Source organism: Strongylocentrotus purpuratus, unplaced genomic scaffold (assembly GCF_000002235.5).
Source record: "Strongylocentrotus purpuratus isolate Spur 01 unplaced genomic scaffold, Spur_5.0 spur5_scaffold_14, whole genome shotgun sequence".
Taxonomy (NCBI): domain Eukaryota; kingdom Metazoa; phylum Echinodermata; class Echinoidea; order Camarodonta; family Strongylocentrotidae; genus Strongylocentrotus; species Strongylocentrotus purpuratus.
Genome location: NW_022145599.1, coordinates 16,977,080 through 17,002,031, shown reverse-complemented (window position 1 = coordinate 17,002,031; position 24,952 = coordinate 16,977,080). Strand labels below are relative to the sequence as shown.

Genomic DNA, 24,952 nt, shown 5'->3' with positions numbered 1-24,952 from the left:
AAAAACGACCCGACCAAACAAAAATTGGCTGTCTTTAATGACGTAAAGTGTAATACCCGTCGCATTTCGGTAATCCTAATACCACAGAGCTTCGTGAATACGCGCAGATATTTCGTTGTGTGCAGTTGTACCCGACCAGACGCGATGACCCGATGATCCGAAGTAAGCCAGAATGATATGGCGTCCGGTCGGGTGGTCGCGCGATGAATAGTTCAAAATGCAGTTTTGTTGATACTAAGCAAATTTGTACCTTGCGTCACATAATGCGACGCTAAACAAAAACAAAAACTTTGACCGAATTCATCAATCTTGGTATCGATTTTCACAAAATAAGATCCACCTTGCACTGGTTCCTTGAGTTAAACCCCATTTTACTGTTGGAAGAATGCTATTTCTTTTTTCCTTTTTCCTTTTTTTACGGGGCGGGGGAGGGGGGGGGGGGTGGTACCGTGTTTTACACTGAATGGCCAAAGATCTGTCGATTTAAAAATCGATTTCAAGTCCGCTTGGTGGTGTGACTAATGTATAAGTTTTGCCGCCCAAAAAATGATTTGAGTGTAAACTTACTAGTTCCTTTTAGTTATTATTTGATAATTGGAACTGGATAATAATAGCCGACAAATAAAGTAAACGTTTCGCTCGCTTTCGTGTGAGTCGTTCGATAAATGGGCTAAATTTCCTAAATGGCATGCCGTGCATTTTTATGTCAATGGTTGACTATTTCATAAAAAACCGAACTGGCAGCAGGTGTATCGGTTTTTCTCCAAACATGTTGATAGTTTATTTTTACATTGCACCTGCTAGCTATTAAGTGTTCTTTTCTTTTTCATATTGAAATAACGATCGTACTATTTTAGTCTAGATACCACCCCCGTGTAAGCAAACGTTAAGTCCTCGTTATTGTTAGATTTAATTTTATGAAGTTTAGTTTTATGTTGGCCAGGTGCGAATACTGAAAAGTTTGTCGAAACAGCCGGCAAAACAGTTTTTCTACAGACATGTTGGTAGTTCATTTTTCTTTGCACCTGCTAGCTATTAAGCGTTCTTTTTTTTTTTATATTGAAATAACGATCGTACTATTTGAGTTTTAACACCACCCCCGTGTAAGCAAACGTTGGGTCCTCGATATTGTTAGATTTAATTTTATGAAGTTTAGTTTCATGTTGGCCAGGTGCGATTACTGAAAAGTTTATCGAAACAGCCTCCAGGCTCGTTCACATATGGCCTGGTAAACGACCGGCAAAAACAAGCTGCCGCGGTTTGTTTCTTTCTTTAATGTGTAAATGAATGAAAACTGTGCGGAAAAAAGTTCCTGCGGATATTCAGTCAGCTCTGCGTTAGTATATAGATACAGAAATATGACACATATAACATTTTACATCTTTATAGACCGCCGATTTGTGTTGCCGGTTCACACCTGGACGAGCCTTAGCTTTGACGTGAATTACAGACCATAATGTGCAGACAAGTAAATGGTCCTGATAATAACAATATCTAAATGAAGCCTTTGCAACACACTTTTCTTCTTCTACCTTTCATTCAATTTTTTTAAAGAGATGGTTGAGCACACGTTGCAAAATATTAACACCTACGCAGTCTATCGTTATCCCCCTCTCTCTCTCTCTCCTATTTCTAAAACCCTTCGAACTTTAGTTTTTAGACTTAAATAAAACTTGTTAAGCCTATTATATGTTTAATTGTGATATTTTCACTCCGGCTTAACAAGACTCCTCAAGTCCGCCATCCAAAAGATGCCTTTTTACATTTCTCTGACAACTTGTTTTCTTTAAATCTAAGCTCGTATGTAATTTTTTAAATTATTTTCAAATCAGAATCAAAACATCGGGATTAGTTTAAACTATAACATTTATTAGTGATTTACTGTTTAAAAGATTTTGGAAAAATTATTTTTTTAAAGATAATATATTATGAAACTTGCTGACAATGGGAACAGGTGTTTTAAACTTTGCAAAAGTTGGCGCACAAATGAAATGCAGAAATATTTCAAGTTGTCTCAAAAGCACACAAAAAACTTTTTATGTATTAACAACTATTGACGATTTCTACATCTATACTTTCTTTGACATTTACTCTTACAGGAAATTGCGTTTTATATGAACAATCAATAACTTAACAATTAACGAAAGACGATATATTTGAACTATCAACGTTTCGATTCCAACCCAAATGTTGCCTCAGCTGCTAAACAATGAGACAAAATTACCTTAAAAATGTATAAATACCAAAGCACCACTTAGCAGAAAACAAGTCGTCTTCGTCTCTTTCAGAATAGACATAGACCTTGCATTTGATATTCTCATATCATCGGTAGAAAGAAGAAATGGCCGCCATGGACTGTCGTCTGGTACTTTGCTTGGTCGTCATTGGACTCGTTTCTCATCATGTCTCCGCTCAAAGGGGTAAGTGTTCTTATTTTATTCATAGATGTAGACATCACTTGTAGACGATGCTATGGTATTAGGCCGGGGAGTGGGACACACGTTGTAGCAGCAGCAGCAGCATCATTAGTAGTGGCGTTTCTCAAATGTATTGGCGAGTTCGATGCACAAAAGTATTCACGTGTTCCATATAAAGCACAGATATGTACAGATCTCATGGCCTTGGTTCGTCTAAGACCTAATTTTGAAAATTCAAAGGATTTTGTTCAAAGGATTTTTGTATAGAGTGGTGACAAAATTAATTTAAATGAAATCTACTTTTGTCAAATTTATAATGCTTAAAATACAGCCTAGAATTTTTTGATAGGTTACTTACTACCCTTTAAAAAAGTATTTTGGCACATATTATTTATATACAAAAAATCCACACTAGTTTAAAAATAGGGAAAATACGTACATAAATAATGGCTTAAACATAATTATCTATCTCGTGTTTTAAAGATAAATTAATAACCGCTGTTTATGTTTGTAATTATCATTTCGTTGTCGTTTTGACTTGTTTCTTTGCGTTTTGTCTAAGATAATCTTTACCTAATATAAGTTTTTGTTAAGTTTTAAACATTCAACCAATTCATAAATTCCTACAATGTATTTTTCGTGTTATTGTTAACTATGTATGTATTGTATTCTTTGTGATTGCATGATATATTTTTTAAAGGCAAGTGGTGAATAAATTTGATTTTATTCATTTTCAGGGTCGTGCGAAGGGTGCTGTGACTGCGGCTTTATGGGTGGCAATAATTGTTATTGCGATAATTATTGCCAGACAGCCGGTGATTGTTGCTCAGACTACGCAACGCACTGTGCTGGTAAGTGTTTGGGCAATTAAATCTCTGAAGGCCTAATAGATCAACTATTGTTTATAATTATAGAGAATTCCTAGGACATTGTCTTACAGGTAAATACAAAGTCCTGGTATGGGGTCATGAATTCGGTTCAAATGAATATAATTATTGGAAGCATATGCCATTTTACAATATTCAATGAGCGTTTTCGCGGTGGCAATCGAGTTAGTGATAAAATTGTAAATAATAAACTCTTTATGTTGTAAAGTTCCATTTCAAGACTGGTATTATTTTAGCTTTAAAACAATGTTTCTTGACTACAATCGAACGATTTGCTATTCTGCTATTCTCATTTGGAAATTATATATAAGAACTGCATTTTCTGAGATTTTCATGGTCGCACCTACCATGGAATTGCCTTAGTAGCTATTTAAAATATTTGAAATTTACCAATAGCACTGGTAAATTTTGATAATTCAAACTGCTCGAAAGCAAAAGTGTTTGAAGGGCTAAAATTCCCAGTGCTTATAAAACATTCACAGTTCTTTAGCATGGCTACCTCGCTTCTCTAATTTTAAAGCTCGTTAAACACCAGGCGTAAACTGACTGACTTTAGGCAAGCGCCAACGAGTTGTAGGACTTTTTAAATTGAACAATGACACATTGCTTAATAACAGTGTACACACTTTCATGATAATGACGTATGCGCATTAATTGTATGCTTCCCAAGGTTTAATTAGCGCAGGTAATAGGGACTTTTAGATATGCACGTCGACATAGTAGACTACTACGTGTGACGTCCTTTTAAGGCATGTGTCACACGTAGCAGTCCACTATGTCGACGTGCAAATCTAAAAGTCCCTAGCGCAAGCAAAATGACGCCTTGTGAAAAAATGTTCGGGCTATATGTTTGAAGTCATTGCATTATTCGCAAAATTCAAAATGTGATGGCTAGGGCTAGTGACTTGAGAGTATGCGAAGGTTGATTTTTGAGTGATTGTGTTCATGAAAACGGCTGAAATAATGTACTTTGTAGGCGTAAGCCCTTGCAGACTAAACGGTCTCTTGTACCCAAAAGGATATTTACCATAGCTGCCCTGACAAAGCCCTAGACTAGTGTTAGGTGCAGCTGAAGGCTGAAGTGTATTCTAGTGATAAATTAGAGTCTGTGCCTGCTGATATTATGTGCTTAGCCTATTAACTTCGGTGTTTCTACAGATCCTTGCGAGTCAACACCCTGTCAGAACGGTGGATTCTGTGACAGTGTTGGGGGAACGTTTACATGTACCTGTCCTTCTGGGTATTTTGGGGAGAGATGCCAAGGTAACTTATTCATTTCTTCAAACCTTCAATACTCACGGTTTAGGCCAGACAGAGTCAGTTGAAATAACTATGCGTGTGCGATTGGTGTATACGACGGTCTGTGTGTGCGCGTGTGTGTGTGTATGTGGTGTGTGCGTGTGTGTACACATTATTGAACAAAAATTCGTATATGATATGGAAACAACTAAAAAGTAACCCACAATGAGCCATTTACGGAATGTAACCAAATAATTATAAGGCATACGTCTGAAGAGGAGCATTCCAGCCCGGCGCCTTTGTTTAGGCGCTCAGGATGCTGGGCAGTGTAACCTCAATGACTTTCGCATCTTTAGTACTGGGCACCTATCTAACACATGGGTGAAGAAAAGCGACGTTGAGTTTATTTTCTCAAGAAAAATATATGGCTGGAGGACAAAAGTGCAATGTATGGTTTGTACCCACGACCTGTGCATCTCCATTCAAGTGTATAAACGACTGGAATACTAGTCCTTTACTTCTAATTAATCGTATATTTTGATATATCTCCTAATCTTATTATCCAAACGTAACATACGGTCAAGTTCAAATGGAGGAAAGAAAAGTACCCTGTTGTATATTCATCATACAGAAAAGGAGAGCAATCCCTGTAGTTCGGCACCCTGTCTGAACGGTGGGTCGTGTAGCAGCTATGGAAACTCATCTTGGTGTTACTGTCCAGATGGGTACACTGGAAAGTATTGTGAAAATCATCATGGTTAGTTCAATTTGCTTCTCAATTGCATTCAGTGTTGAATATTTCTGAAACTGTATGATTTCAATGAAAATTAATCTCACTTATAAAACATTTTCACAATTCAAACATGAAATTAATTTTGAAATTACCAAAGAAGGGAAAAGGAGGAGATCCTCAGGCTCGAATCGCCTAGGCATTAAATGTACTATGTCCCATTTGCAGGCCCAAAAATGAAAAGGTTAAATTCCAACGGCATTTGAAAGATAATACTAATTTTGAACCTCCATAAAAATTGGAGGCTTGAAATGTCTTTAAGTGTGAATATAACGACTATTAGGTTTCCCCGCATAATTTGAAGATTTGGACATTGCTAAAGTTTACATTTTACAGATAGGACATAGTACATGCCATATTTATAAGTCCCGCAATTTTGTTTACAGAATTTGATGTTAAATTTTGAAATTACCAAAGAAAAAGAAGGAAAAAAAGGGGGATCCTCAGGCTCAAGTAATTTAAGCATTAAGACCAAAAAATGAAACAATTCTGCATGAAAGGCCATAGCGTCTGTTGACTGTTTCCTCATTGTTCAGAAAATATAAGATCGAAAATCTTGATCAACTGTCTTAAATAGGAAACGGAAGCGATCCTTGTATTTCTGCACCCTGTCTGAACGGTGGGACGTGTTACAGCAATGGAAATTCATCTTCGTGTATCTGTCCAGACGGATATTATGGAGAGCATTGTGAATATCATCAAGGTTAGTTTGCTTCTCAGTCATGGTTTTACAAATTAAGCATTGAATATTTGTTAAACTGTACTCTTCAAATTCCTTTTCAACTGATTTCAATGAAAATTTATCTCACTTATAAAACATTTTCACAATTCAAACAAAACATTTATTTTGAAATTACCAAAGAAGGGAAAATAGGAGATCCTCAGGCTCAAGTAATTTAAGCATTAAGACCAAAAAATAAAGCAATTCTGCATAAAAGGCTATAGCGTCTGTTGACTGTTTCCTCATTGTTCAGAAAATATAAGATCGAAAATCTTGATCAACTTTCTTAAATAGGAAACGGGAGCGACCCGTGTAGTTTTGCACCCTGTCTGAACGGTGGGACGTGTTACAGCAATGGAAATTCATCTTCGTGTATCTGTCCAGACGGATATTATGGAGAGCATTGTGAATACCATCAAGTTAAGTTTGCTTCTCAGTCATGGTTTGACAAATTTAGTATTGAATATTTCTGAAACGGGTACTCTTCCAATTCCGTTTCAACTGATTTCGAAGGAAATTTATCTCACTTTTGAAACATTTTTAACAATTCAAACATAAAATTTATTTTGAAATTACCAAAGAAGGGAAAATAGGAGATCCTCAGGCTCAAGTAATATAAGCATTAAGACCAAAAAATAAAGCAATTCTGCATGAAAGGCCATAGCGTCTGTTGACTGTTTCCTCATTGTTCAGAAAATATAAGAGTGAAAATCTTCATCAACTTTCTTAAATAGGAAACGGGAGCGACCCGTGTAGTTTTGCACCCTGTCTGAACGGTGGGACGTGTTACAGCAATGGAAATTCATCTTCGTGTATCTGTCCAGACGGATATTATGGAGAGCATTGTGAATACCATCAAGGTAAGTTTGCTTCTCAGTCATGGCTTGACAAATTTAGTATTGAATATTTCTGAAACGGGTACTCTTCCAATTCCGTTTCAACTGATTTCGAAGGAAATTTATCTCACTTTTGAAACATTTTTAACAATTCAAACATAAAATTTATTTTGAAATTACCAAAGAAGGGAAAATAGGAGATCCTCAGGCTCAAGTAATTTAAGCATTAAGACCAAAAAATAAAGCAATTCTGCATGAAAGGCCATAGCGTCTGTTGACTGTTTCCTCATTGTTCAGAAAATATAAGATCGAAAATCTTGATCAACTTTCTTAAATAGGAAACGGGAGCGACCCGTGTAGTTTTGCACCCGGTCTGAACGGTGGGACGTGTTACAGCAATGGAAATTCATCTTCGTGTATCTGTCCAGACGGATATTATGGAGAGCATTGTGAATACCATCAAGGTAAGTTTGCTTCTCAGTCATGGTTTGACAAATTTAGTATTGAATATTTCTGAAACGGGTACTCTTTCAATTCCGTTTCAACTGATTTCGAAGGAAATTTATCTCACTTTTGAAACATTTTTAACAATTCAAACATAAAATTTATTTTGAAATTACCAAAGAAGGGAAAATAGGAGATCCTCAGGCTCAAGTAATTTAAGCATTAAGACCAAAAAATAAAGCAATTCTGCATGAAAGGCCATAGCGTCTGTTGACTGTTTCCTCATTGTTCAGAAAATATAAGATCGAAAATCTTGATCAACTTTCTTAAATAGGAAACGGGAGCGACCCGTGTAGTTTTGCACCCTGTCTGAACGGTGGGACGTGTTACAGCAATGGAAATTCATCTTCGTGTATCTGTCCAGACGGATATTATGGAGAGCATTGTGAATATCATCAAGGTTAGTTTGCTTCTCAGTCATGGTTTTACAAATTAAGCATTGAATATTTGTTAAACTGTACTCTTCAAATTCCTTTTCAACTGATTTCAATGAAAATTTATCTCACTTATAAAACATTTTCACAATTCAAACAAAACATTTATTTTGAAATTACCAAAGAAGGGAAAATAGGAGATCCTCAGGCTCAAGTAATTTAAGCATTAAGACCAAAAAATAAAGCAATTCTGCATAAAAGGCTATAGCGTCTGTTGACTGTTTCCTCATTGTTCAGAAAATATAAGATCGAAAATCTTGATCAACTTTCTTAAATAGGAAACGGGAGCGACCCGTGTAGTTTTGCACCCTGTCTGAACGGTGGGACGTGTTACAGCAATGGAAATTCATCTTCGTGTATCTGTCCAGACGGATATTATGGAGAGCATTGTGAATACCATCAAGTTAAGTTTGCTTCTCAGTCATGGTTTGACAAATTTAGTATTGAATATTTCTGAAACGGGTACTCTTCCAATTCCGTTTCAACTGATTTCGAAGGAAATTTATCTCACTTTTGAAACATTTTTAACAATTCAAACATAAAATTTATTTTGAAATTACCAAAGAAGGGAAAATAGGAGATCCTCAGGCTCAAGTAATATAAGCATTAAGACCAAAAAATAAAGCAATTCTGCATGAAAGGCCATAGCGTCTGTTGACTGTTTCCTCATTGTTCAGAAAATATAAGAGTGAAAATCTTCATCAACTTTCTTAAATAGGAAACGGGAGCGACCCGTGTAGTTTTGCACCCTGTCTGAACGGTGGGACGTGTTACAGCAATGGAAATTCATCTTCGTGTATCTGTCCAGACGGATATTATGGAGAGCATTGTGAATACCATCAAGGTAAGTTTGCTTCTCAGTCATGGCTTGACAAATTTAGTATTGAATATTTCTGAAACGGGTACTCTTCCAATTCCGTTTCAACTGATTTCGAAGGAAATTTATCTCACTTTTGAAACATTTTTAACAATTCAAACATAAAATTTATTTTGAAATTACCAAAGAAGGGAAAATAGGAGATCCTCAGGCTCAAGTAATTTAAGCATTAAGACCAAAAAATAAAGCAATTCTGCATGAAAGGCCATAGCGTCTGTTGACTGTTTCCTCATTGTTCAGAAAATATAAGATCGAAAATCTTGATCAACTTTCTTAAATAGGAAACGGGAGCGACCCGTGTAGTTTTGCACCCGGTCTGAACGGTGGGACGTGTTACAGCAATGGAAATTCATCTTCGTGTATCTGTCCAGACGGATATTATGGAGAGCATTGTGAATACCATCAAGGTAAGTTTGCTTCTCAGTCATGGTTTGACAAATTTAGTATTGAATATTTCTGAAACGGGTACTCTTTCAATTCCGTTTCAACTGATTTCGAAGGAAATTTATCTCACTTTTGAAACATTTTTAACAATTCAAACATAAAATTTATTTTGAAATTACCAAAGAAGGGAAAATAGGAGATCCTCAGGCTCAAGTAATTTAAGCATTAAGACCAAAAAATAAAGCAATTCTGCATGAAAGGCCATAGCGTCTGTTGACTGTTTCCTCATTGTTCAGAAAATATAAGATCGAAAATCTTGATCAACTTTCTTAAATAGGAAACGGGAGCGACCCGTGTAGTTTTGCACCCTGTCTGAACGGTGGGACGTGTTACAGCAATGGAAATTCATCTTCGTGTATCTGTCCAGACGGATATTATGGAGAGCATTGTGAATACCATCAAGGTAAGTTTGCTTCTCAGTCATGGTTTGACAAATTTAGTATTGAATATTTCTGAAACGGGTACTCTTTCAATTCCGTTTCAACTGATTTCGAAGAAAATGTATCTCACTTTTAAAACATTTTTAACAATTCAAACATAAAATTTATTTTGAAATTACCAAAGAAGGGAAAATAGGAGATCCTCAGGCTCAAGTAATTTAAGCATTAAGACCAAAAAATAAAGCAATTCTGCATGAAAGGCCATAGCGTCTGTTGACTGTTTCCTCATTGTTCAGAAAATATAAGAGTGAAAATTATGATCAACTTTCTTAAATAGGAAACGGGAGCGACCCGTGTAGTTTTGCACCCTGTCTGAACGGTGGGACGTGTTACAGCAATGGAAATTCATCTTCGTGTATCTGTCCAGACGGATATTATGGAGAGCATTGTGAATACCATCAAGGTAAGTTTGCTTCTCAGTCATGGTTTGACAAATTTAGTATTGAATATTTCTGAAACTGTTCTTATCAAATTCCGTTTCAACTGATTTCGAAGAAAATTTATTTCATTTTTGAAACATTTTAACAATTCAAACATGAAATTAACTTTCAATTTAACTAAGTAGGGAAAAAGAGGAAATCCTCAGGCTCAACTCGCCTAAGCATTAAAGGTACTTTGTCCAATTTGCAGGCCTAAAATGAAAAGGTTAAATTCCAACGGCATTTGAAAGATAATACTAATTTAGGACTTCCCTCGAAATAGGAAGCTTGGAAATGTCTTTAAGTGTGAGTATAACGACTGTTAGGTTTCTCTGCATAATTTGAAGATTTGGAAACTGCTAAAGTTTAGATTATACAGATAGGACATACATGACATATTTATAAGTCCCGCAATTTTGTTTACAGAATTTGATGTTGAATTTTGAAATTACCAAAGAAGGGGAAAGAGGAGATCCTCAGGCTCAATTAATTTAAGCATTAAGACAAAAAAAAATGAAGCAATTCTGCATTAGAGGCCATAGCGTCTGTTGACTGTTTCCTCATTGTTCAGAAAATATAAGAGAGAAATTCTTCATCAACTTTCTTAAATAGGAAACGGGAGCGACCCATGTAGTTTTGCACCCTGTCTGAACGGTGGGACGTGTTACAGCAATGGAAATTCATCTTCGTGTTTCTGTCCAGACGGATATTATGGAGAGCATTGTGAATACCATCAAGGTAAGTTTGCTTCTCAGTCATGGCTTGACAAATTTAGTATTGAATATTTCTGAAACAGGTACTCTTCCAATTCCGTTTCAACTGATATCGATGAAAATTTATCTCACTTTTGAAACATTTTAACAATTCAAACATGAAATTAACTTTTAATTTAACTAAGTAGGGAAAAAGAGGAGATCCTCAGGCTCAAATCGCCTAAGCAATTGAGACCCAAAAAAGAAATAAATCTGTATGGAGTGCCTCAGCGTCTGTTGACCTTCTTCATTGTTCAGAAAATATAAGAGTGAAAATCTTCATCAACTTTCTTAAATAGGAAACGGGAGCGACCCGTGTAGCTTTGCACCCTGTCTGAACGGTGGGACGTGTTACAGCAATGGAAGTTCATCTTCGTGTTTCTGTCCGGATGGATATTATGGAGAGCATTGTGAATACCATCAAGGTAAGTTTATTTCTCAATCAAGGTTTGACAAATTTAGTATTGAATAATTCTGAAACGGGTACTCTTCCAATTCCGTTTAAACTGATTTCGATGAAAATTTATCTCACTTATAAAACATTTTCACAAAAAATGAAGCAATTCTGCATGAAAGGCCAAAGCGTCTGTTGACTGTTTCCTCATTGTTCAGAAAATATAAGAATGAAATTCTTCATCAACTTTCTTAAATAGGAAACGGGAGCGACCCGTGTAGTTTTGCACCCTGTCTGAACGGTGGGACGTGTTACAGCAATGGAAATTCATCTTCGTGTTTCTGTCCAGACGGATATTATGGAGAGCATTGTGAATACCATCATGGTAAGTTTGCTTCTCAGTCATGGCTTGACAAATTTAGTATTGAATATTTCTGAAATGGGTACTCTTCCAATTCCGTTTCAACTGATATCGATGAAAATTTATCTCACTTTTGAAACATTTTAACAATTCAAACATGAAATTAACTTTTAATTTAACTAAGTAGGAAAAAGAGGAGATCCTCAGGCTCAAATCGCCTAAGCAATTGAGACCCAAAAAAGAAATAAATCTGTATTGAGTGCCTCAGCGTCTGTTGACCTTCTTCATTGTTCAGAAAATATAAGAGTGAAAATCTTCATCAACTTTCTTAAATAGGAAACGGGAGCGACCCGTGTAGCTTTGCACCCTGTCTGAACGGTGGGACGTGTTACAGCAATGGAAGTTCATCTTCGTGTTTCTGTCCAGACGGATATTATGGAGAGCATTGTGAATACCATCAAGGTAAGTTTATTTCTCAATCAAGGTTTGACAAATTTAGTATTGAATAATTCTGAAACGGGTACTCTTCCAATTCCGTTTAAACTGATTTCGATGAAAATTTATCTCACTTATAAAACATTTTCACAAAAAATGAAGCAATTCTGCATGAAAGGCCAAAGCGTCTGTTGACTGTTTCCTCATTGTTCAGAAAAAATAAGAATGAAATTCCTCATCAACTTTCTTAAATAGGAAACGGGAGCGACCCGTGTAGTTTTGCACCCTGTCTGAACGGTGGGACGTGTTACAGCAATGGAAATTCATCTTCGTGTTTCTGTCCAGACGAATATTATGGAGAGCATTGTGAATACCATCATGGTAAGTTTGCTTCTCAGTCATGGTTTGACAAATTTAGTATTGAATATTTCTGAAATGGGTACTCTTCCAATTCCGTTTCAACTGATTTCGATGAAAATTTATCTCACTTTTGAAACATTTTAACAATTCAAACATGAAATTAACTTTTAATTTAACTAAGTAGGGAAAAAGAGGAGATCCTCAGGCTCAAATCGCCTAAGCAATTGAGACCCAAAAAAGAAATAAATCTGCATGGAGTGCCTCAGCGTCTGTTGGCCTTCTTCATTGTTCAGAAAATATAAGAGTGAAAATCTTCATCAACTTTCTTAAATAGGAAACGGGAGCGACCCGTGTAGCTTTGCACCCTGTCTGAACGGTGGGACGTGTTACAGCAATGGAAGTTCATCTTCGTGTTTCTGTCCAGACGGATATTATGGAGAGCATTGTGAATACCATCATGGTAAGTTTGCTTCTCAGTCGAGGTTTGACAAATTAAGTATTGAATAATTCTGAAACGGGTACTCTTCCAATTCCGTTAAAACTGATTTCGATGAAAATTTATCTCACTTATAAAACATTTTCACACAAAAATGAAGCAATTCTGCATGAAAGGCCAAAGCGTCTGTTGACTGTTTCCTCATTGTTCAGAAAATATAAGAATGAAATTCTTCATCAACTTTCTTAAATAGGAAACGGGAGCGACCCGTGTAGTTTTGCACCCTGTCTGAACGGTGGGACGTGTTACAGCAATGGAAATTCATCTTCGTGTTTCTGTCCAGACGAATATTATGGAGAGCATTGTGAATACCATCATGGTAAGTTTGCTTCTCAGTCATGGTTTGACATATTTAGTATTGAATATTTCTGAAATGGGTACTCTTCCAATTCCGTTTCAACTGATTTCGATGAAAATTTATCTCAGTTTTGAAACATTTTAATAATTCAAACATGAAATTAACTTTTAATTTAACTAAGTAGGGAAAAAGAGGAGATCCTCAGGCTCAAATCGCCTAAGCAATTGAGACCCAAAAAAGAAATAAATCTGTATGGAGTGCCTCAGCGTCTGTTGACCTTCTTCATTGTTCAGAAAATATAAGAGTGAAAATCTTCATCAACTTTCTTAAATAGGAAACGGGAGCGACCCGTGTAGCTTTGCACCCTGTCTGAACGGTGGGACGTGTTACAGCAATGGAAGTTCATCTTCGTGTTTCTGTCCAGATGGATATTATGGAGAGCATTGTGAATACCATCAAGGTAAGTTTATTTCTCAATCAAGGTTTGACAAATTTAGTATTGAATAATTCTGAAACGGGTACTCTTCCAATTCCGTTTAAACTGATTTCGATGAAAATTTATCTCACTTATAAAACATTTTCACAAAAAATGAAGCAATTCTGCATGAAAGGCCAAAGCGTCTGTTGACTGTTTCCTCATTGTTCAGAAAATATAAGAATGAAATTCTTCATCAACTTTCTTAAATAGGAAACGGGAGCGACCCGTGTAGTTTTGCACCCTGTCTGAACGGTGGGACGTGTTACAGCAATGGAAATTCATCTTCGTGTTTCTGTCCAGACGGATATTATGGAGAGCATTGTGAATACCATCATGGTAAGTTTGCTTCTCAGTCATGGTTTGACAAATTTAGTATTGAATATTTCTGAAATGGGTACTCTTCCAATTCCGTTTCAACTGATATCGATGAAAATTTATCTCACTTTTGAAACATTTTAACAATTCAAACATGAAATTAACTTTTAATTTAACTAAGTAGGGAAAAAGAGGAGATCCTCAGGCTCAAATCGCCTAAGCAATTGAGACCCAAAAAAGAAATAAATCTGTATTGAGTGCCTCAGCGTCTGTTGACCTTCTTCATTGTTCAGAAAATATAAGAGTGAAAATCTTCATCAACTTTCTTAAATAGGAAACGGGAGCGACCCGTGTAGCTTTGCACCCTGTCTGAACGGTGGGACGTGTTACAGCAATGGAAGTTCATCTTCGTGTTTCTGTCCAGACGGATATTATGGAGAGCATTGTGAATACCATCAAGGTAAGTTTATTTCTCAATCAAGGTTTGACAAATTTAGTATTGAATAATTCTGAAACGGGTACTCTTCCAATTCCGTTTAAACTGATTTCGATGAAAATTTATCTCACTTATAAAACATTTTCACAAAAAATGAAGCAATTCTGCATGAAAGGCCAAAGCGTCTGTTGACTGTTTCCTCATTGTTCAGAAAAAATAAGAATGAAATTCCTCATCAACTTTCTTAAATAGGAAACGGGAGCGACCCGTGTAGTTTTGCACCCTGTCTGAACGGTGGGACGTGTTACAGCAATGGAAATTCATCTTCGTGTTTCTGTCCAGACGAATATTATGGAGAGCATTGTGAATACCATCATGGTAAGTTTGCTTCTCAGTCATGGTTTGACAAATTTAGTATTGAATATTTCTGAAATGGGTACTCTTCCAATTCCGTTTCAACTGATTTCGATGAAAATTTATCTCACTTTTGAAACATTTTAACAATTCAAACATGAAATTAACTTTTAATTTAACTAAGTAGGGAAAAAGAGGAGATCCTCAGGCTTAAATCGCCTAAGCAATTGAGACCCAAAAAAGAAATAAATCTGCATGGAGTGCCTCAGCGTCTGTTGGCCTTCTTCATTGTTCAGAAAATATAAGAGTGAAAATCTTCATCAACTTTCTTAAATAGGAAACGGGAGCGACCCGTGTAGCTTTGCACCCTGTCTGAACGGTGGGACGTGTTACAGCAATGGAAGTTCATCTTCGTGTTTCTGTCCAGACGGATATTATGGAGAGCATTGTGAATACCATCATGGTAAGTTTGCTTCTCAGTCGAGGTTTGACAAATTAAGTATTGAATAATTCTGAAACGGGTACTCTTCCAATTCCGTTTAAACTGATTTCGATGAAAATTTATCTCACTTATAAAACATTTTCACAAAAAATGAAGCAATTCTGCATGAAAGGCCAAAGCGTCTGTTGACTGTTTCCTCATTGTTCAGAAAATATAAGAATGAAATTCTTCATCAACTTTCTTAAATAGGAAACGGGAGCGACCCGTGTAGTTTTGCACCCTGTCTGAACGGTGGGACGTGTTACAGCAATGGAAATTCATCTTCGTGTTTCTGTCCAGACGGATATTATGGAGAGCATTGTGAATACCATCATGGTAAGTTTGCTTCTCAGTCATGGCTTGACAAATTTAGTATTGAATATTTCTGAAATGGGTACTCTTCCAATTCCGTTTCAACTGATATCGATGAAAATTTATCTCACTTTTGAAACATTTTAACAATTCAAACATGAAATTAACTTTTAATTTAACTAAGTAGGGAAAAAGAGGAGATCCTCAGGCTCAAATCGCCTAAGCAATTGAGACCCAAAAAAGAAATAAATCTGTATTGAGTGCCTCAGCGTCTGTTGACCTTCTTCATTGTTCAGAAAATATAAGAGTGAAAATCTTCATCAACTTTCTTAAATAGGAAACGGGAGCGACCCGTGTAGCTTTGCACCCTGTCTGAACGGTGGGACGTGTTACAGCAATGGAAGTTCATCTTCGTGTTTCTGTCCAGACGGATATTATGGAGAGCATTGTGAATACCATCAAGGTAAGTTTATTTCTCAATCAAGGTTTGACAAATTTAGTATTGAATAATTCTGAAACGGGTACTCTTCCAATTCCGTTTAAACTGATTTCGATGAAAATTTATCTCACTTATAAAACATTTTCACAAAAAATGAAGCAATTCTGCATGAAAGGCCAAAGCGTCTGTTGACTGTTTCCTCATTGTTCAGAAAAAATAAGAATGAAATTCCTCATCAACTTTCTTAAATAGGAAACGGGAGCGACCCGTGTAGTTTTGCACCCTGTCTGAACGGTGGGACGTGTTACAGCAATGGAAATTCATCTTCGTGTTTCTGTCCAGACGAATATTATGGAGAGCATTGTGAATACCATCATGGTAAGTTTGCTTCTCAGTCATGGTTTGACAAATTTAGTATTGAATATTTCTGAAATGGGTACTCTTCCAATTCCGTTTCAACTGATTTCGATGAAAATTTATCTCACTTTTGAAACATTTTAACAATTCAAACATGAAATTAACTTTTAATTTAACTAAGTAGGGAAAATCTTGGTGTCATGTATAGCGTAAAGCATCACAGCTTCGAGTAAGATGTTAAAAAGTTGTGGGGACAGGGCACATCCTTGGCGTACCCCAACTGTGGTTTTAAACCAGTCGGTCAATTCACCATTCACTCTGACTGCACTGCTTGATTGTTGGTAGAGTGCTTGAAGTAGGTGTATGTATTTTGATGAATATCCAAAGAAGTTCATTGCTTTCCACAGCCCTTCCTGCCAGACTGAGTCAAATGCCTTTTCGTAATCGATGAAGCAGCATAGGAGACTTTGATTTCTTTCAAGGCGCTTTTCCATTATCTGTCTGAGGGTGAACAGTTGATCCATAGTGGAACGTCCTGGTCGGAATCCAGCTTGTGCTTCGGACAGCACTTCTTCTGTTTTCTTCATGATCCTTCGCTGGAGGATGATACTGAATACTTTCCCTGCATGGCTTAGCAGGCTAATACCCCTGTAGTTTCCACAGTTGAGTTTGTCTTTTTTCTTGTAGATTGGTGTTATTATGGCTTTTCCCCAGTCAGCCGGAAAACTTTCTTCCCGCCATATTATGTTGCACAATTTGTGAAGTATGGTGATTCCTGTTGGCCCAGTAGCTTTGAGTTCCTCTCCTGTGATGCTGTCAAATCCAGGTGCTTTCTCTTCTGCGAGTTTTCGTACAGCAAATTCTACTTCATCTCGCAGAATGTCTGGAACCGGTTCGAGGCTGGCCATCTGAGGTATGTTAGTAGCTTCTCCATTTGTTTGGTTCTGGTGATTGTACAGTTCCTCAAAGCTTTCTTTCCATCTCTCTTTAACATCTTTCATCTCGGTAAGGATTTCTCCATCTTTGCTTTTCACTGCCTGCATTCTGATGCTAGATTTCTTAGTGATTTGTTTGATTGTTGTGTAGACTGCCTTGGATTTGACACCAAGATCGGCGTAAGAGTACAGGGACAGCTAATCAACAACCTAAGATTTGCGGATGACATAGTCCTTATAGCTGACAATGACAGAGACCTCCAAACAATAGTTGACCTAGTACATCAGAGCAGCTCAAACTTTGGACTGAAAATAAACATTACCAAAACAGAAGTACAAGCCATAAGCAAACAGCCTCAACTATTGAATATAAACGTTGGAGGAGAACAGCTAAAACAAGTAGATAAGTTCACGTACCTGGGAGGAACAATAAGCCAGACAGGATCCTGCTCGGAAGAGGTAAAGCACCGCATTGGAAAGGCAATAGGAGCATTCCAAGCACTCAAGAAAATCTGGGCATCACAAGATATACGCTGCTCAACAAAGGTAGATCTGTACAAAGTCCTGGTGTTGTCTATTCTGTTATATGGTGCAGAAACATGGACATTAAAGAAGGTAGATGAAAATAGACTTCACACTTTTGAGATGGCATGCCTCAGGAGAATCATGGGTGTGACCAGATATGACAGGCTAAGGAACACACACATACGAACACAACTGAATATGGAAGAAACTATCATCGACAGGGTTGCCACAAAAAGACTGAGATACTTTGGACATATCAACCGAATGAATTCAAAAAGATACCCCCACATCCTTCTCAATGGAAATATACATGGCAAACGCCCAAGGGGAAGACCAGCTAAGAGATGGACAGACTGCATCAAGGCGGACTGCAAAAACAGACAAGTTGACTCCCTGACTAAAGCTACAAGGTTAACAGAAGACAGGAAGGTGTGGCAAGCCATAGTGAAACAGAAGCCATCATACATCCCAGTGATGGTGTGGACGGCTTAAGTCAAGTAAGTCAAGTAAGTCAAGTAGGGAAAAAGAGGAGATCCTCAGGCTCAAATCGCCTAAGCAATTGAGACCCAAAAAAGAAATAAATCTGCATGGAGTGCCTCAGCGTCTGTTGGCCTTCTTCATTGTTCAGAAAATATAAGAGTGAAAATCTTCATCAACTTTCTTAAATAGGAAACGGGAGCGACCCGTGTAGCTTTGCACCCTGTCTGAACGGTGGGACGTGTTACAGCAATGGAAGTTCATCTTCGTGTTTCTGTCCAGACGGATATTATGGAGAGCATTGTGAATACCATCATGGTAAGTTTGCTTCTCAGTCGAGGTTTGACAAATTAAGTATTGAATAATTCTGAAACGGGTACTCTTCCAATTCCGTTAAAACTGATTTCGATGAAAATTTATCTCACTTATAAAACATTTTCACACAAAAATGAAGCAATTCTGCATGAAAGGCCAAAGCGTCTGTTGACTGTTTCCTCATTGTTCAGAAAATATAAGAATGAAATTCTTCATCAACTTTCTTAAATAGGAAACGGGAGCGACCCGTGTAGTTTTGCACCCTGTCTGAACGGTGGGACGTGTTACAGCAATGGAAATTCATCTTCGTGTTTCTGTCCAGACGAATATTATGGAGAGCATTGTGAATACCATCATGGTAAGTTTGCTTCTCAGTCATGGTTTGACATATTTAGTATTGAATATTTCTGAAATGGGTACTCTTCCAATTCCGTTTCAACTGATTTCGATGAAAATTTATCTCAGTTTTGAAACATTTTAATAATTCAAACATGAAATTAACTTTTAATTTTACTAAGTAGGGTAAAAGAGGAGATCCTCAGGCTCAAATCGCCTAAGCAATTGAGACCCAAAAAAGAAATAAATCTGTATGGAGTGCCTCAGCGTCTGTTGACCTTCTTCATTGTTTAGAAAATATAAGAGTGAAAATCTTCATCAACTTTCTTAAATAGGAAACGGGAGCGACCCGTGTAGTTTTGCACCCTGTCTGAACGGTGGGACGTGTTACAGCAATGGAAATTCATCTTCGTGTTTCTGTCCAGATGGATATTATGGAGAGCATTGTGAATACCATCAAGGTAAGTTTGCTTCTCAGTCATGGTTTGACAAATTAAGTGTTGAATATTTCTGAAATGGTACTCTTCAAATTCCGTTTCAACTGATTTCGATGCCGGTGGGGTACTGTGGATTCAGCAGCGTTACGACGCGCACTAACTGCCACATTCCCAGACGGATTTCCTTGGTTTTATCTACCACTACAGGGAAATGCTGTCAACCGTGGACCAAGTTTAGTACTTGTGTGTGTGTGCGTAGGTAATCACCAGCAACCGCGGACCACTCCATAGAAAACTACATCAAACCGCGGACGTACCTCCTATGGGATGATCCAGGTAGCGAGAGCCTCTCCCGCGCAGTCAAAAGGGGGCGCTGTGACATTTCGCGATACACATCGGACTGATCCAGTCGATGTTGCCTACACGCTGTGACATCTAATATTCAAACGCCCCCTACGTCGTAAATTTGATACGGCGGAACCGGTATCGAAACCGTGGACGGTCCCCCATTGCAGGTACGTCCGCGGTTTGAGGTAGTTTTCTATGGAGTGGTCCGCGGCTGCTTGCAGGTACGTCCGCGGTTTGAAGTAGTTTTCTATGGAGTGGTCCGCGGTTGCTGGCGTTTTCCTACGCACCTATACCTTTTGGTGATGCTGCCCCTAGTGTTCCGTCTTTTATAGGTTAACAGGCCATACTTTTGTGTATGGTTTGTGTGCGCTCTGTAGGCCACATTTTCCAAGGGATTTTGTTCAAATTTTGAACGAAGGTGTATCTTGGCATAATCTACACACCTGTAGATTTTATTGATGCTACCTCCAGTGTTCCGTATTTTATAGGGTCAAAGGTCATATTTTGATAGATAGCTTGGGTGCACTCTATTGTGGGGTCTAACTGCATCATTCCTGGACGGATTTATTTCCAATTTTCTATGGAGGTGTATCTTGGTATAATCTATACACCTATAACTTTTGGTGATGCTGCCCCCAGTGTTCTGTCTTCTGTAGGGTAAAAGACCATATTTTGGGGGTGGATTGTGTGCGCTCTATAGGCCGCATTTCTCAAGGGATTTTGTTCAAATTTTAAACGAAGGTGTATCTTGATATAATCTACACACCTGTCAGTATGGAAGTGTTTGTGGTAAAATCTATGCACCTATAGTTTTTGGTGATGCTGCCACCAGTGTCCCGTGTTTTATAAGGTCGAAAGTTCATATTTTGGTGGGTGTCTAGTGTGCGCTCTGCAGGTCATATTTCACGACGGATTTCTTTCAAATTTCGAATGGAGATGTATCTTGGTACAACCTACACATCTTCACATTTGGGCGAGTCTGTCCTCATTGTTCCGTCTTTTATATGGTCAAAGGTCATATATCTTTTATGCGCTCTAACTACTATATTTCTTGACGGATTTTTTTCAAATGTTGTATGGAGGTGTGTCTTAGTACAATCTATACATCTTTAGTGTTTGGTGATGCCGTCACTTGTGTTCCGTCAGTTATAGGGTCAAAGGTCATATTTTGGTGGCTGTCTTTTGTGCACTCTTTGTGCCACATTTATTGACAGATTTCTTTCAAATTTTCTACAGAGATGCATTATACTCTAGTCTAGTCACATGTTTTTTTGGTGATGCTGCTCCTAGTCGTGACAATGGTCCAAGCCACAAGTGGTGATCTCTACGCCATCCTTATGTTTCTGGGAGGGGAGAGAGGATCTTTGTCCCTCCTTCGAATATAAGGATGGCACAAAATCGCTACCCATGCCGGGGGATACATTGGCATTGCGAGGCAATACAGATTGCGATATTTCTAGTTATGTAATACTGTAAGCCATGTTTCTCTACTTTTTTAAATTCCAGCCTGGAACTCGACAACTATCTTATAGTATATATTCCTATTATGGATTATGAACGGTAAGTGTATCATCTGTCATACATAAGAATATGATAACTTTTAGGGTTTAAAAACTCTGTTCCTTTGAATATTTTTGAACTACGGTTGGAATAGAAGTTTGTGTAAGCGTTCCTAAATAAGCAATATTATTGATGATGTTATTACTTTATAACTAAATTTTTAGTAGTAACTTGCACAACACAAAAATGTCGTTTCTCATTCATTTTCACTTACATACACACCCACACGAGCACCAAATCTCTCTCTCTCACTTCCCCCTCCCTCTTTTCCCCTATAACACCCCAAATTCTCAGTCTAAAGTCATCAAAATCTAAAGGCTTAAGTTATTATCATAAATACAGACAAAGAAAACAGTAAAATTTTAAACAAATAGTTAGCATCGAGGAGTTAACTATTTATGAATGAAATCACATGCCAATACCCCAAACATTTTTAAAATTGAATAATGAATTGGTTAAATGTTGTTATTGTTTATTCACGACCCCCAATTTATATGTAAATATAAATTGAGAATGGAGTTGTGGCCTTCATTTTTAATTCATGTAAATATTTCTTCCTCCAGCCTGTCGAACTTTTTCCAACCTCTTTACTTGAAATTCTTTTCCCCATTCTTACCACCTAAGTTCTTTTCCTTTCTTCATCTTCATCATTCTCTCCTTGCGTTCTTACACGTATATTTATATTGTCTTTATACAGGTGTATATTCCCATTTCCCTCAAAGGCCTATGCTAACTAGGATTACATTACACCGTCGTCTTTGTGTTAATATGCTCTATAACAGTTGTTGATCGTTATGAGAAAAAAAAACATTATATAATTTTACTTATATTATTAATACAAAAAAAAAACTTTTACATTTAATTGAATTTATTGAATCTAATTCTATTTCAGATAACACGACTGTAGCCTAGAAACACTATGAGCATTGAAAATGAGGAGGAAGACCAGACAATAAGGAATCATCTATTCCACCGCGCCATGAGTAACATTTGAAGAAAATTCAATTAAAATCAACTCAATCTATTTGGCATCATCAAAAAAGAAATCAAGTACAGATGATAAACACAGAGTAAATAATAGGCCACGACCTTTAGGAAGCAATGTGTGCTTTTAAATGAAGTCCTTATCAAGTTAAACACAACATTAGACACGTTTGGATTAACAAGAAAATTACACTCTGAAACATGAGTAGAATGATTATCTAGTGCAAATTTATTTTTCATTATATAAAGATCTTAAAATGGTATATTAAAAGGTTATTATACTTGTTTTTTCTTGAAAAGAAAAAAAAATGCATTAAAGGTAGAAAGGCCCATGTATTAAAATTAAAAACGCCTTCCAAGACAGAAAGAGAGAGAAAAGGGAAAAGGAGGCATTTGAGCATTAATTTAATCAATATATATTATCTAAAGCATCTCTGAAAAATGACTACATATGATAGATCCTTATTATAATCATGATTCTTAACAGTAGCATTTTCAATTGATGCACGATTTCATCCACACATACCAAATTCAAACTATTCCGTAAAAATTGGCATTCTTGAGAATCGTCTTTGATTATAATACTTGTTGCATGATTGATATTGTTCTTCGATTTTGATTGTTCATTTATTCACATATTTATGTTACAGAATTTAAAATACAACAACCTAAAACTGATTTATATCAAACAAATTTGTATTATACCAGTCACGGCATTTGCATACATTAATCCAATGCAAAACACCCGTAATGAACATTCTAGCACTTAAGTGACGTTCCAAACGTCCTTAAAAACATCGCACCAATAGCTTCAAAATATGTTTCCAATTATTGTATCTATTTCAAAAAAGCTTAGTTTACTCTAAAATAGAATAAGACAGTATCTAAAATGCGAATCGTAAACAAAAATTATTTTGAATTATTTATCTGTAGGAGGTTTCTGCAATGTAATATGTAACCATTATTATTATTTTAATAAATCAATATTGGTCTTCCCTTCATGAACCAGTTTGCTGTTGTTTGTATGTGTCCATTATTTAGTGTTAAATAATCTGTAATGGAAAATCTTCATAATGTAATTTTTCATTAATTTTTTTTATTTGATTAATTCGTTAGTTCTGAATATACAGTGCGTCCCAGAAAAAACGAAACCGAGAATTATCGATGTTTTATCATAACTTAATCACATTTATAATTAATAAATAAAACATATCTGGAAAGCTTAGATCCTCTTCTTTCATTTGATGTAACTCACATGATGCATATGTCACGCATGAGTGATTAAAATTAATTTGAAGAGAGGAAACCGAAAAGGCATCTGGCGGGCGGTATTTGAATTTCAAAGAGAAAATCACATTTCTAGAAAGTTGGGGTTCTGCCCTTTCATATGACATCTCAATCAGGGAAAATGAGTAACGAATGACAAAGTTCTGTTTGTTTAAAGTAGTCCTTACATTTTCATAATTTTAGCAAAGAAATTCGTTTTCACTGGCTGCCTGCCGTAGCAAAAAGCAGAATTTACAACAGACTTAACTCTGTTTCGTTGACAATCAGCCATGCATGAAGACTCTCGTCTACGGCTGATTGTCAACGATTGTTAAACAAACAGAACTTTGTTATTCCTAGCTCATTTTCCCTGATTGAGATGTCATATGAAAGGGCAGAAACTCAACTTTCTAGAAATGTGATTTTCTCTTTGAAATTCGAATATCGTCCGCCAAATGACTTTTTGTTTTCCTCTCTTCAAATTGATTTTAATCACTCATGCGTGAAATATGCATTATATGAGTTGCATCAAATGAAAGAAGAGGATCTAAGCTTTCCAAATATGTGTCATTTATTACTTATGATTGTGATTAAGTTATGATCAGGGGCGTCGCCAAAGGGGGGGTGTGGGGGGTGCGACCCCCCCCCCCCCCCCACCTGTCAGGATATTGTCGGTAAAATTGCGCTGCCGTCGGGAAAAAGAGAAAAGGGGGAGGGAAAAAAAGAGAGGGAAAAAAAGAGAGGGGAAGGGAAAGAAAAGAAGAAAAAAAAGGAAAAGAAAAGAAAGAAAGGAAAAGAAAGGAAAGAAAGGAAAGGAAAGGAAAGAAAAGAGAAGAAAGAAAGAGAAAAAAGAACAAAAAGGGGGGAGAGGAAAGAAAGGAAAAGAAAGAAAAGAAAGAAAAGGAAAAAAAGAAGAAAAAAGAGTGAAAGGGAAACAAAAGAAACGGGGGATGAAAGAGAGGAGAGAGAGGGGAGGTAGGAGTCTAAGAGAGGAGGAGTGGGAGTAAAAGAGAAAAGAGGGTTGTTGGGTGGAGTCGTATCGTCGAGGGAGCAAGAAAGACACGGGTAAATATGTTGCTGTGTCGGGTCAGCTGTGTCGGTATTCTTGCTCGATCCTCATCAAGGCATAAGTTTGAAGTCGGTGAGATGTATATTGTCGGTCGGCCGACAAGTTTTTTTCCCTACGAACTGCGACTTCTTATCCGCTGTGACGACTTCGAGAGTGACTACAACTACAATTCTTGTATTTTCTCGAAGTTTCACTTTCCTATAATATCAGCTAAAGAAATCAGAGGTTTAAAATTTTCGGGGAAACTAAATTCAAACAAGGTTTAAGAGTCAACAACGGTACGACGAATCATTTTCCTTTCTTTATATTGTAATGAAACGCCAAAAATTCCGCGCTTCGCGCCGAAGGGAAAACTTAATTTAGACGAATCGAGAAGGGTACAACGAATCGTCTTCTTTCTCTAATAATTTAAGGAAACGTCAAA

At 37.0% G+C, this 24,952-nt stretch overlaps 1 protein-coding gene across 9 annotated transcripts; it reads left to right on the top strand.

Annotated features, from left to right (window-relative positions):
* The first annotated feature begins 2,335 nt into the window (after window positions 1-2,335).
* Window positions 2,336-22,460, top strand: LOC105440010 (neurogenic locus notch homolog protein 1). Of its 9 annotated transcripts, XM_030984326.1 has the most exons (34): window positions 2,336-2,420; window positions 3,155-3,268; window positions 4,463-4,567; window positions 5,175-5,300; window positions 5,911-6,036; window positions 6,349-6,474; window positions 6,789-6,914; window positions 7,229-7,354; window positions 7,669-7,794; window positions 8,107-8,232; window positions 8,547-8,672; window positions 8,987-9,112; window positions 9,427-9,552; window positions 9,867-9,992; window positions 10,621-10,746; window positions 11,060-11,185; window positions 11,414-11,539; window positions 11,852-11,977; window positions 12,206-12,331; window positions 12,645-12,770; window positions 13,000-13,125; window positions 13,439-13,564; window positions 13,793-13,918; window positions 14,232-14,357; window positions 14,586-14,711; window positions 15,025-15,150; window positions 15,379-15,504; window positions 15,818-15,943; window positions 16,172-16,297; window positions 18,406-18,531; window positions 18,761-18,886; window positions 19,200-19,325; window positions 21,156-21,209; window positions 22,102-22,460. In XM_030984326.1, the coding sequence occupies exons 1-33, from the start codon at window positions 2,342-2,344 to the stop codon at window positions 21,179-21,181; spliced, it is 3,978 nt and encodes a 1,325-aa protein (XP_030840186.1). In that variant the 5' UTR covers window positions 2,336-2,341; the 3' UTR covers window positions 21,182-21,209; window positions 22,102-22,460. The 9 variants fall into 9 exon arrangements, with proteins under 9 accessions (XP_030840186.1, XP_030840187.1, XP_030840189.1 ...); XM_030984327.1 differs by lacking the exon at window positions 5,911-6,036; XM_030984329.1 differs by lacking the exon at window positions 10,621-10,746.
* The last annotated feature ends 2,492 nt before the right edge of the window (window positions 22,461-24,952 follow it).

Coding starts and splice junctions, on each gene's coding strand:
- LOC105440010 (XM_030984326.1), top strand. CDS start 2,342: ATGGCCGCCATGGACTGTCGTCTGGTACTTTGCTTGGTCGTCATTGGA. Junction 11,540..11,851: donor GCATTGTGAATACCATCATG/GTAAGTTTGCTT, acceptor TTTCTTAAATAG/GAAACGGGAGCGACCCGTGT. Junction 11,978..12,205: donor GCATTGTGAATACCATCAAG/GTAAGTTTATTT, acceptor TTTCTTAAATAG/GAAACGGGAGCGACCCGTGT.